Source organism: Apodemus sylvaticus, chromosome 10, assembly GCF_947179515.1.
Source record: "Apodemus sylvaticus chromosome 10, mApoSyl1.1, whole genome shotgun sequence".
In the NCBI taxonomy this organism is placed as follows: Eukaryota; Metazoa; Chordata; class Mammalia; order Rodentia; family Muridae; genus Apodemus; species Apodemus sylvaticus.
In genome coordinates this window covers 40,753,637-40,769,346 of record NC_067481.1, presented here as the reverse complement: position 1 = coordinate 40,769,346, position 15,710 = coordinate 40,753,637, and the positions used below count along the sequence as shown (strand labels likewise).

At 43.3% G+C, this 15,710-nt stretch overlaps 1 protein-coding gene across 8 annotated transcripts in view; it reads left to right on the top strand.

Annotated features, from left to right (window-relative positions):
* The window catches only part of LOC127695111 (schlafen family member 5-like), a 20,806-nt gene extending 7,932 nt beyond the window's left edge, over nucleotides 1-12,874 (top strand). For 6 of the 8 annotated variants that reach the window (XM_052197013.1, XM_052197017.1, XM_052197016.1 and 3 more), the window contains 2 exons: nucleotides 2,187-2,907; nucleotides 3,105-5,125. In XM_052197013.1, coding sequence (XP_052052973.1) covers nucleotides 2,187-2,907; nucleotides 3,105-3,915 — 1,532 coding nt within the window. In that variant the 3' untranslated portion in view covers nucleotides 3,916-5,125. Of the gene's footprint in view, nucleotides 1-2,186; nucleotides 2,908-3,104; nucleotides 5,126-8,946; nucleotides 9,090-12,857 lie in introns of those variants that run through there. The other 2 variants (XM_052197019.1, XM_052197018.1) reach the window with 2 other exon arrangements.
* Nucleotides 12,875-15,710: the final 2,836 nt, after the last annotated feature.

Here is a 15,710-nt window from a genome sequence, read left to right as displayed (position 1 = left end):
AAAAAATAATGTTAAATTAAAATAGGAAAAAAAATGAACTCTGAGTTCAGGCCATTTTGATCAAAGATAACTAGTATTTCTCTTAGTCCATATAAACTTTACTGGTGTGTCCAGTGTTTGTGTATCCAGTTTATGGTACCAGCCACACGGTTAACTACCTTTCAGTTTTCTTTAGAATCTGATCTGCATGTTGCTCTCTATGAGTACTTTTAAAAATTAATTGTTCAGGGTCTGGGAAGATGGCTCGGCAGTTAAGAGCACTTGTTGCTCTGGCAGGGACCCTCATTTGATTCCCAGAACCCACATGATGGCTAACAAACATTTGAAACTCCAGCTCCAGGAGATTAGATGCCAGCTTCCGGTCTTGGCAGGCATTGTATACACATAGTACACAGACATTCGTGCAGACAAAACATCCATATGCATTAAAAAAAAAAACAACCAAACAAACTTCAAATCTTTTCTTTAATTGATTGTTTAAAATTCTATCACTTGGAGTGTCTATTGCCCATCCAACTAAACACACAAATAAGGGACCATCCTTGGCTCTGTTTTGTGCCTTGATTTATAAAAACAGATTTCTGTTTGAATTTGATTTTTGTTGTTGTTGGACCTTGAACTCATAAAGATCTGCCTGCCTCTACCTCCCAAGTGTGAGTTTGATATTTTTAGAAAAGGATTCATAGTTCGGTTTATATTTTAATCAAGATTTGTAATCCTCCACAATTTTTAGAAATAGATATACATAAAATATATACATAATATGTATCTATGAGACTGACACACTGTCTACTGAGCTAAGAAGGCACTCACAATATGTATCTAATATATCATTTATTAATAGTACACACCCAAAAAGTCTTTATGTGCGTCTTGCATCTTTATATACATTCATACAATATATAAAAATCTTTTAAAATACCTTTAAACCTCACAATGAACCTACATAGGGTAGACATTCTTGTGGTACAGTTCTGCATGTTAGCATACCCACAGTTTCATGTGCCCACCATCACAGTCAAAATACAAAACAGTTTCATCATTCACAAAGGAAGCTGCCTTCACGCTGCCTCTCCTGTAACCAGACTGCCCTAACTCATCGTCTGTGGCAGGTGTTGATTGCTCTCTGTCACGGGCCAGCATGCGGCGTTTGTCAAAGGTCCAGTTGGCTCTCCAACACTTTTCTCTATATCCTCATCTCTCTTTCTTTGTCTCTCACTTTTGGAAAGACAAACTGTGTAGAGTCATCCAAATGGACTTTGGTGCTTGTTGCCTCCGTGTTTACACAGGCTTCTCCTTCTTTTTAGACAGAGTCTCACTGTGTGGCTCTGGTTGGCCTCGAACTCACAGAGATCCTCTTGCCTCTGCCTCCTGAGCGCTGAGACTAAAGACACTTTCCACTACTCCCAGCTCATGCTTCTCCTTTTATTAGCTCTCTAGTCCTGCATCATTCTGCTGGCTAACTAACGGGCACCCTGGAGGCTCAGTCCAGCTGTCTTCTTTTCATAAAGACTTAGAGTTGTCTTTTTTCCTAAGCTGTACTTCCCACTAATGTTTGCATAGTCCAAGAGAGGCTCTTTCTTGCTGCCTTGGCTACTTTATTCTCATTGTTGTCTGTGTTGATGGCAGCTAGTGTTGATCCCAGCTGTAATGGGCTCCCCCAGACTCAGGATTGCTTCTCTTTTTGTTACTAATATAAAACTGATCGCTGACACATGATAGGGCCCAAAGGTCGGCAGATCTACTTCATGTAGTAGTGAAGTAGAGTAAGACTAATTACTAGATGCTGATTTGTTTAGTGATTTACTTAAAGCGCTGCTTGTATTGTCTGTTGGCCAAGGGTGGCCTCACTTGTCACCTGAAATAGAATGACCTGGAGAAACTGCTTAAACAAAAACCAACCAACCAACCAAACAAAAAAGGGTCCTGGCCCTTTAAATCCTGCTGACTGCCACTTCTGCTTCTATAAAATTTTCCTGGCTTGCTCACGCCACCTAGTGGTTTTAGAGTGTAACTCTTAAGAGTGTTGATTACAGCCTGAGCCTGGGCTTGAAGGTTTTCGTCCACTGGTAGCATCTCCTCTCTTCCACTCTCATTGGTGTTAGAGTGCTTATTCCAGAAAAATTCGCACAGCACTGGTGGTTATTAGCCTGTTTCTGATTCATCCCAATTCTTTCCTTGTCTAGTGTTACCCAACAGTATTACATATACTCCAGAGAGCGTCTACAAGGACCTCTTCTCAGACTACAGAGGACTAAGAAATTTAATAAATACAGAAATGCGCTGTTTCTCTCAAGGGATATTGATCTTCTCCCATAGCTGGGCTGTGGACCTAGGTCTTCAGAGGAGGCAAGATGTCATCTGTGACGCTCTTCTAATTTCCCCGAACAACGTCCCAATCCTGTACACCATTTGCAACAAGTGGGATCTGGGGAACAGGCTCTACTCCATGAAAGTCGCCCGTACCCTGAAGCAGAGACTGGTGAACATGGGTGGCTACACTGGAAGATTAGGCATCATTCCCTTGGTCTTACAGCTGGGTTCTGACCATAGAGTAAGGGATGATTTAGAAGTGCCGGTTTACCCCGAATCCTATTGCTTCACAACCACACAGCAGGTGGAAGCTCTGTTGCAGTCTCTCGTGGTCATCTTGTTTGGGTTCAGACCCTTGTTCAACGAAGAGTTAGAGCCTGAGTCTGAGACTGTGGCCCTACTCTCAGACCAACAGTACGAGCTGCTTTCGATGAATCTAAGCAAGCACAGAGAGCTGTTTGTTCATGGCTCACCTGGGTCAGGGAAGACCACGCTAGCTCTCAAGATCATGGAGAAGATTAGGCATGTGTTCAACTGTCAAGATGATGACATTCTTTACATCTGTGAGAACCAGTCTTTGAAGAGGTTTATGAGGTACGCGGCCCGACTCTATTCATTTCTTTCTGGTGGGCAATTTTAATAGGTGTGGCTTTCAATGGGCGTGGTTTTTTCAATGGGCGTGGCTTTCACCGGCTAAGCTCTGGGTTGTTGCTACCACGCTCAGGAACTATTCCTATCTATTGCTTTGCTTAGCTGAGGAAATCTGACTGTGTTTCTTACACTTTCGGCAGGAAAAACCTTTGCCAGGCAGTGACACGGAAAACCTTCATGAAAAATACCTTTGATAACGTGCAACATATCATCGTGGATGAAGCTCAGAATTTCCGAACGGAGGAAGGGGACTGGTATGCAAAGGCAAAAGCCATCGTTCAGAGAGGGAGAGATGGCCCAGGAGTTCTCTGCATTTTTATGGATTACTTTCAGGTCAGTCACTTGTGTTGCATTGGCCTCCCTGAGCTCCAACACCAGAGGCCAATATTGAGGCTCACCAGGATGCTACGCAGTGGAGACTACATAGTCAACTATCTTCAATGTATAATGTATCAAATCAGAGAAAACCCTCCCCCAAATGTCCCCCAAGAGGCCCTGACGATGGGGGAAGACCCTGTATGGGGTCCAGATGCCACAGGCAGTATAGAGGATATTAATGACTTGAATATTGAGCAGATGGCAGTCTATGTAGCAGAGAAATGCCAGGAGCTTTGGAGGTCTGGCTTTTGCCCCACGGATGTTGCCGTTCTTTTCTCTAAAGCAAGAGATATAGAAAGATGTAGAGAAAGGCTTCTGCTAGCAATGACTAGGACCATGTCTCAGCTTGGCGAGCAGCCCAGTTCACTAGGGCAGTTCAGGGAGTGGGAAGGGTTGGATAGTCTGGGTAATCAGATCGTGTTGGATAGTGTCCACCGATTTTCAGGCATGGAAAGAAATATAGTGTTTGGGATCATTTCAGCGGGATCGGAGAGAGCCATTTTCAACAACGTTCTGCTCTGTCTGGCTTCCCGGGCAAGGACCCATCTGTATATTATAAATGCTGGGCTTTGATAGGAAGATACCAGCTTTCAGTTAGCTAGAGTTTGGTCTCTAGATGTCTTTGAAACTCTTTGATCTAAACATTTAAGCACCAAAACATTTTATGTATAGTCACTAACTCAGGGCAAGCAAATATGGGTATGGGGGATTCAGACAGTAGTAAGAGCTAGCAGAGCAATTAGCCATCTCTCTCTCTCTCTCTCTCTCTCTCTCTCTCTCTCCCTCCCGCCCTCCTTCCCTCCCTCCCTTTGTGTGTGTGTGTGTGTATGTGTGTGTATCAGGAAGACTGGTTCTTTGAAGTGGGGAGGAAAGAGCTCATCATGAGACAACTGCTGGATTATGTGTTCTGGTGGACTCAGTTTCCTCATTTTTAACACAGTCACCTGCAGAAATGCTTGATCCTGGTGTGTGGGGAGAGCATGAAGGGTGGAGGGGGAGAGTATGTCTGTCTTTAGCAGGACATGGTTTGAAATGTAAGTTCATAAGCTGCAAGGAATAATTTTAGGGTGGTTTAGCTTGTTGTGTTATTTCCTGTTTTGCCTTTTGTCGGCATTCTATTTTTGATCTCTGCTTCCGACGTGACCTGTTCGTTCAGAATCTCTGCCCTTTGACTTTAATATTGTTCCCATGGAGACTCAGAGTTACTGCAGTCCAAGTGCCCAAGTGTGGGTTTAGTGGTTCGGAGGGTAGAGGGCCTAAGAGGAAGAATGTATAGATTCTGAGCTTGGCATCACTTCACACTTAATTTAGTAAGCAGAGCATGCAAGCGTAGGTCAACTATCTCTGATCTCTGTGCTCTCGCCAGTTCAACCAGCCTTCCAAAGGCCGTTGCTGAAAACTACTCACTTGTCATTTACTTTAGGTTTCTCTGAAACTCAATATTTAGAGCCAAACAAAGCAAACTTTTCTGGGAGATACAAACAAACAGGAATCCAGAGTTCATTTTCTATTAAAAAAGAGCAGACGCTTTGCATGTGCTTTTACTTATGAATGTAATGGGTTTATAAGTGACTTCCTCAGTTTTGATCAACCTGTATCCTGGGTAAACATTTCATAATCATAGTGGATATGGATAGTGGATAGTGAATGGGGGAATTTGGAAACAGTACAACATAAAAGAATTTTTACTATGTAGGATTTAGAAGTGCTCACACACTGTCATATTTGATTCAACCTTTTTTATTTTTTTTAAATAAAAGATATAAAATACTGCAAACTAAAATGGAACTTTTTATTCTTTTGCCTTGTGATGCTTTTTACCCCTTCCCTCAAGGACAATGACAATCAAGACTTTGGGATATTTGTTAGAGTTTTACATACACAGGTGATAGCATCAGACCACTCTAAGTAGCAAAATAAAGTGAAGGTGGGAGGGAGGGCACTGGGAATCCGAATGGCTGGTGATCAGTTTCTATGGCAACAGTAGTAATTATAAAGATAATAGAGGGCGGTGGAAATAGCTCAGTCAGTGGAGCTGAGTTTAAACCCTAGAAATCATGTAAAGAAGTGGCCATGGTGATGCACATGTAATCCCTGCTCTGGGGAAAGTGGATACAGGTTCCTGCCCTACCAGGTATCTACCCTGACCTTCTAGTATCTGGACGTGTAAGCAAAATAAACCCTCTCTGTGATGGTTTGTATTTGTTTGGCCCAAGATGTGGCACTATTAGAAGGTGTGACCCTGTTTGAGTAGGTGTATCACTGTGGGTGTGGGCTTTAACACCCTCCTCCCAGCTGACTGGAAGCCAGTCTTTCATGAGCATCCTTCAGATGAAGATGTAGTGCTCTCAGCTCTCCCCGTACCATGCCTACCTGGATGCTGCCGTGCTCCCACCTTGATGATGATGGACTGAACCTCTGAATTTGTAAGCCAGACCCAATTAAATGTTGTCCTTTATAGGACTTGCCTTGGTCATGGCGTCTCTTCACAGCAGTGGAAACCCTAGCTAAGACAGTATTAAACAGCCTGGGCTTGTGAGGATGACCCTATTGGCTCTGGGACTTGGCATTTCTCTGCCTTACTTGAGGTAGTTTCAACAAAGCTTCCTTCGCTCACAGCTTCAGTTGTTTAAAAGAGAGACTTAGTGTTTGTAACAGATCTGTTGGGGCCAGGCTCACTCAGTACCTGTGGCTTCTCACCACACCTCCACCTTAACCTCTGTAGCCCAGGGTCTGGGCTTTACTTCTCTTCCCCCAGCTTCTCATTCTTCATACACCTGCCATTTCCGCCTTGCACTCTCTGGGCCCTAGGAGCCTCTCTTGGTCTTCGTGCCCTGTCTCTTCTAATCCCCTCTCTCTTCTCCCTCTCTCACTCTTCCCCTACCTCCTCTCTCAGCCATGTTCAGTCTGGACCCTTCCAGAGGCCTCTGACTGTGCTCTTCCTCATGTCTACAATAAAACCTTCCCCTCACCCTTCCCTAGGAGGTGTCTGTGCCCTCATTTTCATTCAAGATCTAAGTAACACTAATTCCTTTATTTCCAGTGGAATTTATTCAGCATTTAACTCCCAGCCAGATGCCTTTACAGACAGACATCTCCTTGGGGAAGGTTAAGCCCCCTAATTGACCCTAGAGTGACGCCTGAGCAGGGTTCCAAGGCTGAGGCAACTGTGTATTTTCCCCGGACTGGAGACAACAATCTCTCTGATATTTCCTGGTACACAGAGAGAATCCTCTGCCATTTCTGTAAAACAATTTTTTTTTTTTTTTTTTTTGTTTTTGGTTTTTTTCCGAGACAGGGTTTCTCTGTATAGGCTGTCCTGGAACTCACTCTGTAGACCAGCTGGCCTTGAACTCAGAAATCCGCCTGCCTCTGCCTCCCAAGTGCTGGGATTAAAGGCGTGTGCCACCACTGCCCAGCTCTGTAAAACATCTTGGGGAAAATAAGCTAACACTGTAACAAGAAAATTCTGTGAGCTTAAATCTTGGTAAACATAAAGCCAGAGTAAGCACAATAGAGAAGGGTTTATTGTCTGCAGCAGACAAATAACACAGGGGTAATTTCCAAAATAAGTCTCTTTTCAACAAAAGAAGCCTGGGGTTTTTATTCAGGGACCCTGAATCCACTCATATAGGGGTGGGTCTGTCTTCGTTACTTTCTGTTGTTGTGACAAAACGTTATAACCAAGATTGTGTATGTATATGTGCACACACATACACACACACACACACATTTAATTCAGAGTCTCACAGTTCTAGAGTGTTAGAATCTATGACCATCATGGTAGAGAGCATGGCAGCAGGCAGGTTGTAACTTTAATTTTTTCAAAACCTATTTTTAACGATGGTTCTTAAACACTTTAACCTCCCTTCTAGCCCACCACCCACCAGGGGTAGTGGAAAAGAAAGGATATGGGGGAAGTGCCCCTGTTTAGAAGTTGTTCTTTGAAGCAAATCCCATCTGTGTTGACAAGAGATCAGTAGTTTAGTTTACAGATCAGCAGTGAGCTCAGTTGCAAACATCTCACAGATAAACCAGCAGTCCAGTTTGGTACAGTCGGGATAGCAGCAGTGGTGGCACAATCTAGCAGAAACAGCCAGGCCTCAGCCCAACTGGCACCAGTCAGCAGGAAGGACCAGGGCCAACAGGAATGCCAGGAAAAGTTCTTAGTTGTGACTCTTTCAGAAAAGTGAAGATCAACAAAGTTATGAGGTCAACAAGCGTTGCCCAGCCAGCTCTCTAAGCAGGCCAAGCTCAGTCTCCGTCATTGTCCATTGAGTCCTATTTATACCCTCTAAACATGATGTGTACTCCACGAATCTTGCCTCAGCTCATGAGTCTGACTTAACAAAACTCCACGTGAGTCTGTCTCATCTGACATCACTTTGCCAATCAGCCTGAGTCTGTGGAAGCAGCAAGAAGCCTTTGCATGCCACGGGAAGTTTTTTGGTGCATTTCTCTCTATGGAGTTGCAACAAATGGAGCTCAACTACTTAATGTAATTCAGACCAATACGTGTGTTGTTAAGGAAGAATCCTTCATCACATGTCTTTTCACATGCTTGTTTTAGCAGAACATCTTTTTACTTGTGTCTGCTTCAGTGAAAAGGTCCTTCACTTGTCTGCCTTAGTAAAACAGCTTTTCAGTTGTGTCCACTTCAGGAAAACACTCCTTCAAGTGTTTGCCCCAGCAAACACCATCCAACACAACTGACTTTCTAAAGGATCCTTAAGTTTCCACTTCATGAGTGAGTATTAAGACTTTCCAAGGGTCTGAGGCATACTTTTGGTTTTATGAACTCTAAGAGTAAACTGCTGTGCTGAGAAAAGCCACAAGCATCCTCTGAGGCTTCCCCTGGTAAGTCATAGTAATTTTCTGTGACATTACATCTGTCAGGATCCCAACCTGAGATGAGGAGGTGTTCTATGGGAACAAATCCTCTCTTGTCCAGGGCAAAAAGCAAAACCTTTGCACTACTTACACAAGGTTCTTGACAGATGGATTGTGATGACACTAACCACTGGGAAAACTGCCCCATGTCTTGCCTCTTGCCAGGGCCCTGAACAAACTATAGACCTGTTGTGTTGACTACTCTACTCTGCCTAAGTTAAGTAAGCCAATTTTCCCAAGTTCCTCCTCCACTGTGCTGTCCTGTGCATCAGCTGAAGATGCAGTGCTGTCCTGTGTGACAGCTGAAGACCTGTCTCTTCCCCCACAACATTAAGCTGGCTGGCAACCCCCACTCTCCCGATGGGCTACCTCCGGCCTATTCAAGCTGCGGCATTCCTGGCCTACAGCCTCCACCCTTCCCCTGGCGTTATCTCCGGCCTATTCAAGATAACAATACAGCCAATTTCACCTCAGCGCAGCTCCACCCGGAGACCAACAGAAAACTGCGTGACTAAGCAGTCAACCCGCCGAGAAGAAGATCCATGAACTCCAGAAGAAGATCCATGAACTCTTGGCCATTTGGGGGGCAGGGTGGTTTTTCCTAAGATTATAAATATTGGCTTATTGATAGTAAAGTCGGTCTCTATGGGCAACTGTCCTCTTGACTCATTTCTCCTTCGCCCCCTTCCCGTTAACCTCAGAATTTTCTTCCAGGTAACCCAGTTCGTATGTGGACGCTGGCGGCCTACATATTGGCGCCTGAACGTGGGCAGACCTGATACGGGAGAATTTCCTGAGGTAACCCTATCTAGCGAAGCTTCGCAGAAAAAGTGAAAAGGAAATGGTATCCGCATGGTAAGCAACATAGAGGTCAAATGCTAGCGCTAGTGTAAAATTTTATTCTATTGTTGTGAGTGCAGAGGGATACGGGTTTTGCAAGCAAAACTGTGCTGACCCGGCACAGTGGCCACTTGGGTTGATCGATAGGGAAAAATGGGACAGGAAAGTTCGCGCGAAATTTGCGCCCGCAATATTCAAGAGTTGCTTCAGGCAAAAGGGATAGGGTTTGAAGAAGGAAGATTGGAGGATTTCTTGGACCAGATATATTCTTGCTGTCCTTGGTTCCAAGAAAAACGAACGTTAAACGAGAGAACTTGGGAAAGAATTGGTAATTCGCTAAAGGCAGCCAAGGCAGATAATATTACTCTCTGCCTCTGGACACTTATAAAGGATATTATAGATGAAGGAGGTTTGGAAGAATTAGATATTATTCAAGAAATTGAGGAATCTCAAGAAGAAAGCCTGCCAGAGAGGACCCCTGCAAGGGAGGACCCTCCACACCCTAAGTCACATAAATGCAGAGACAGTGCTGATGAGCCAATTGTAAAAAAGACAGCTCATCCCCCCCCAAAAGAGCAACTGAATCTCATGGAGAAGAATGGGCCCCTGTAGCTCCATCTGCTCCGCCTATGACCTTGATGGCAGGAGACGAGATCCAGAGAAATATACAGTTGCAAAAGACAGAGCAAGAATCCTTGCCTGCTCAGGGGCTTGGGAAGGAAGAGCAAGGCACTAGAAAGTTTAAAAGCCCCCAGCCAAACCCTAACTCTAGAAGTCTGGGGCATTTTCGGTAATGGCCACTATCTTGCCTGCATCCCATGCCGATAAAATTCAATGGCTTAGTGATAATCCTGTGTGGGTTGATCAGTGGTCTTTATCTAAGGAGAAAATGGAAGCCGCCTCTTTGCTAGTGCAGGAACAATTGAAGGCAGGACATTTAATAGAGTCTTTATCTCCATGGAACACACCAATATTTATTATTAAAAAAAAATCCGGCAAATGGAGATTGTTACAGGATTTAAGAAAAGTTAATGAAACTATGTTGCCCATGGGAACTTTACAAGCTGGTCTTCCATCCCCCGTGGCTATCCCGAAAGGATTTCATAAAATAGTCATAGATTTAAAAGATTGTTTCTTTACTATTCCATTGCACCCTGAGGATTGCAAAAGATTTGCGTTCAGCGTTCCTTCTATTAACTTCATAGAGCCTATGAAAAGATATCAATGGACTGTGCTTCCTCAGGGCATGGCTAACAGCCCTGCTTTATGCCAGAAATTTGTAGCACAGGCTATTCAGCCTGTAAGACAGAAATGGCCAGATATTTACTTTATCCATTTCACAGATGATTTTCTAATTGCAGGAAAAGATCCTCAGACCTTGCTTTTATGTTTTAAAGATTTACAGCAAGCTTTGGCCGACATCCCCTAGATTATTAACTTCAGAAGGACTTTTGGCTTTACAGACAGTGGAGAAAGCTATTGAAAATCAATTTGTTACCTATATAGATTATTCTTTACCTTTGCATCTGCTAATTTTTAATACGACTCACTTGCCTACAGGTTTATTATGGCAAAAGGCTCCTCTGATGTGGATTCATTTGAGGGTGTCTTCAAGGTGTAATATTTTGCCATATTTTGAGGCAGTGGCCCAAGTAATTATGCTTGGAAGAAAGCAGGCGCTAACTTATTTTGGCAAAGAACCAGATGTTATTATACAACCTTACAGTGTAAATCAGGATGATTGGTTAAAACAGCATAGCACAGATTGGTTGCTAGCTCAAATAGGCTTTGAAGGGAGTATAGATAACCATTATCCTCAAGACAAATTGATAAAGTTTTTAAATATGCATGAGGTTGTATTTCCTAAAATGACATCTTTACAGCCGTTGCATAATGCCCTCTTAATTTTCACAGACGGCTCTTCCTTTGGAAGAGCCGGATATCGTATTAATAATCAGCAGGTGGTCGTAGAGACTCCTGGGCTGTCTGCTCAGTTATCAGAGCTGACAGCGGTGTTGTGTGCCTTTCAATCTGTAAACAGTATGTTTAATCTTTTTACTGACAGTGCTTATGTTACATTTTCTATACCACAGTTAGAAACCTGTGGCACGTTTAATTTTAATACGCCAGCTGGATCCTTGTTTTTACAATTGCAAAGTATCATTCTTGCTAGGAAAAATCCCTTTTATATTGGTCACATCCGAGCCCACTCAGGTCTTCTTGGACCTCTGGCTCAGGGTAATGAGTGCATCGACAAAGCGCTTATAGGGCAAGCTTTGGCACTTACACCTATAGAATTGGCAAAACGTGATCATGATAAATTTCATCTTTCTAGTCATACGTTGAGACTCCGTCATAAGATCACAAAGGAGCAAGCAAGAATGATTGTAAAACAATGCCCTAATTGTCTCACTTTAGCACCAGTGCCCCACTTAGGGGTTAATCCACGTGGTCTTATGCCCAATCAAATTTGGCAAATGGATGTAACTCACTATGCAGAATTTGGGAAATTAAAATTTATACATGTTTGCATTGATACGTGCTCGGGACTCATTTTTGCCTCCCTGCATTCGGGAGAAGCCTCTAAAAATGTAATTGATCATTGTTTACAAGCCTTTAATACCATGGGATTACCCAAAGTCATTAAGACATACAATGGACCAGCCTATACTGGTAAGAACTTTATCTCATTTTGCAAGGAATTTAATATAAAACTTAAAACTGGAATTCCTTATAATCCAATGGGGCAAGGAATCGTGGAGCGTGCTCACCGCACTCTTAAAAACTGGCTTCTTAAAACTAAGAAGGGAAACCTATATCCTCCTAGGTCCCCTAAATTACATCTTGCCTTTGTTTTATTTGTTTTAAATTTTCTCCAAACGGATACTAAAGGTCAGTCTGCAGCAGACCGACACTGGCACCCAGCTACTTCCAATTCCTACGCCATGGTTAAGTGGCGGGACCCTTTAAATAATACTTGGAATGGCCCGGACCCCGTTTTAATCTGGGGAAGGGGGTCCGTCTGCATTTTCTCTCAGGAAGAAGATAGTGCACGTTGGCTGCCAGAGAGATTGGTAAGACAGGTAAACACACCCTAAAACTGTTGGTAAGTATAATTAATTCAAAAGGCCATTTCTAAGCCGCTTCCCACTTACTTGGGAAGTAAAGTTTCTTTGTGTTCTTGCAAATTAAGTTGCAAGCCAGGCTTCTTGCCTGAGGACACTGAATTTCAATTAAACTAAACCTCTGGGGCCTTCCGATACTGACCAAACAGGTTTTTTCTCTTAATCTCCTTTTATATTTCAAGCAGATAACACTCAGAAGATAAGCTCCTTCTGCAATGGCTCCCAGGTTGAGCATGGGTGGTTATTATAGCCAGCCAGCTCTTATCAGCAGAGCATTTACTCTGCCAGTGGATCCCTCAGAAAGGAGGCTGCATAGTATTCGGAACTATGCATGTTTGTTAATATAACAAACATGGGCATCAGTTGAGGTGCGAGGCGAGGCACTGCAGGGGAAAGGGAAAATATCTTGTCTCCGAATTTCCCTGAAAAGCATGCCCAACTGCATGGGGGTTGACATTGAAAGACTGTCCTTAAATAATTAAGGCAGTCTATTCCCCCCCCCCCTCCGAAAAAGATGTCCTTAACGTTTAAGGGGGTTGGGCCTCTGCTTTCACTCACTGGTTAAATGCCCATCATCCATTGGATGAATTTACTTATATCCACTGAGTTGTTAAAAATAAATAATTAAGGGGGAATTGTCTCTTCCCCCACAACATTAAGCTGGCTGGCAACCCCCACTCTCCCGATGGGCTACCTCCGGCCTATTCAAGCTGCGGCATTCCTGGCCTACAGCCTCCACCCTTCCCCTGGCGTTATCTCCGGCCTATTCAAGATAACAATAAAGCCGATTTCACCTCAGCGCAGCTCCACCCGGAGACCAACAGAAAACTGCATGACTAAGCAGACAATCCGCTGAGAAGAAGATCCATGAACTCCAGAAGAAGATCCTTGAACTCTCGGCCATTTGGGGGGCAGGATGGTTTTTCCTAAGATTATAAATATTGGCTTATTGATAGTAAAGTCGGTCTCTATGGGCAACTGTCCTCTTGACTCATTTCTCCTTCGCCCCCTTCCCGTTAACCTCAGAATTTTCTTCCAGGTAACCCAGTTCGTATGTGGCCGCTGGCGGCCTACAAAGACCTATGGCCTCTGCCCCACAACGAAGCCTTTGTGATCATGGCAGCCTACTAGAGTAATAGTCCAGGTAGTTGGTAAGTCTCTGTCATTTTAATCAACACAGAGGCCACTTGGTTTATACTTCTTGCTATGATGTATCTTTCTGTGACTCCTGGTGGTGTTGACAGCTACATAGCTTTGTCAGTTTGTCAGCCACAGGTGTTTTCCTCAAGGTTGCAGCTGCCTGATCAGTGTATATCATCTATTAAAACTAGGTCTTATCTTTGTAGAGCTACTAGGTCTCCCAATGAGAAAGGCAAACCCGCAGACTGGTTCGTCTTGCTGACAGGCCTCATATTAAAGGATAAACAAGTTTCTGGCAGTGCCAAGGGTCCTGAGGTGCTGCTTGACAAAGTCGCGATGCTTGGACAATATGGACTGACTCCCCACTGCCCTCAGTGGACTTTTGCTACACATCTTTTGCTATACTTACATTTCTCACTGTTAAAGGACTCTCTCCAAAGCTAGAGCTGGGATAACAAAAAGCCAGTGTAAACAAAAATAAAATTAATTAAAGTTCCCCAGAAAAAAACAGTTATGCAGAAATTTGAGTCTTTCCCATTTACATAAACATTTACATCATTAAAGAGTATTTTTTAGTAAGCATGAGTGGATTTGAGAAGAATTATTAAAGAAGAAAAACTTAGGGAAATTCTAGAAGCTGACAAACTGTAATTGAATTGCCAGGATTTTTTTTTTTTTTTTATGTTTAACTTTAGAAACAACGATCTTGTATGAATAGAAAGAGATTTTGATCATACAGCTAATGACAAGTCTTGCTACCTTCCTAAAGGCAAAAGTAAGCAGTTTTAGGAATCCTGGTGTTGTTCTTTACAGAATCATAATAAAGCTAGGAATTGTATTGTTACAGGATTCATGACACAGACAGACACACAGAGGAAGGCATCTTGGCTTAGTGAACTCCTTGCCTTCCTGAACAGACTTTTCAGACTAGAACTTTTCTGATAAACCGCCTTTGCTTAAGCAAGGGGCTGCACACTATTTTAAGAATCAAAGAAAAGGGAAAATACAAATTGTATTTACGCCAAATACAAAAGAAATATAGAGGAAGGAGAGGAAGAACTAAACAAGGGTCAGAGATTTAACTTTTGTAGAAAGCCAAGTTTTATATAATATGTAGTAAGAAATCACTTTTGATCTATTAATCTTATGCCAAACTGAAACAGAACCAAATTCAAACAGAGTCAATCTGTCTAGTACTTCTGTAACCACAAGGCTTTATGACGCCAATCTTAAGAAAGAAGATGTTGAGTTTAAAGAAAATTGATTTTATCATAATGTTAATTTTTAGCTCTCATATAATTCTGCTAGCTTGCTTTGTTGTTCTTTCAATATTCTTGTGTAATCAAGGAAGACTTTAGAACAAAATGTAGTTTTAAAAGCTGTGTGATCAATTAATAAATTTCTGAGGAAATGATTTAGGGTATAAATAATACCTGGAAGAGACCCAGGTTGTCAGAGTAGGAGAAACCATACTGAGATGCACTCCTTCACTGTCCCTGTCTCTCATGAAATGGACGATGTCCCGTCTCTGCTCCCCCCACTCGCCACTCCTGCACCCACCCTTCTTCCGGCCCTGCTCTCAGTCAAGGCTGGTCCCCCACGAGCTTCAGATGTAACTTTATACTATCCCTTTATTGACAGGAACTTGCTTTGCAGTGACTGCGCTCAGTAATCAACCCCTGAGTTTCATGGTACTGGATCAGATAAAAAAAAGGTTTTATGTTTATGTAACTTCTGAGGGTCTAAGAAAGTGTTCTAAAGTATGGAAAGGTCGGAGGATGTGAGGTAGTGTACTATGCCAACAGAAAACCTGGCAAGGTCGAAGTGGAATAATTCAAGAACCCTGGAAATTCTCATAATTGAGAACGGTAGGCATTTAAATCTACTCCTGACCAGGTTCCTGAACTGGAACGGGTGACCGTGACATCCCATGGAGAGGACCGTGACAATCAGTCATGTAGGGGCCACAACCAAAGCCCTTCCACATACAGGTGAGGCATTCCTAACATCTCAGACCAAGCCATTATAAAGCATCTGCCTTTAGACCCCGACCCACCCCAAAATGTTTCTAAGATCCTATCTACAAGGAATAAAGTGCAGGAGTTATTTCACAGAGTAGAGTGCCTGCTTATCCAGCTGTAACAGGCTAAGGGAAGAGTATTCTCTCCTGAAGCTTTCCTTGTTGGAAACTGCTCTCTCCTACTGCAATCACTTCCTGCTCGGTGGACCCCGACCTTGCCTCCTAGTTAGCTGCCCACTGCGACCTGAAGTCCCACTGCCTGCTACTGACACCAGGGCAGGGACCTTGGCTCCCTGACTTGGGGCAGCATCAGCTGCAGAAGGGGCCGGCAGCCTGGCTTGCTGTGGCTCACC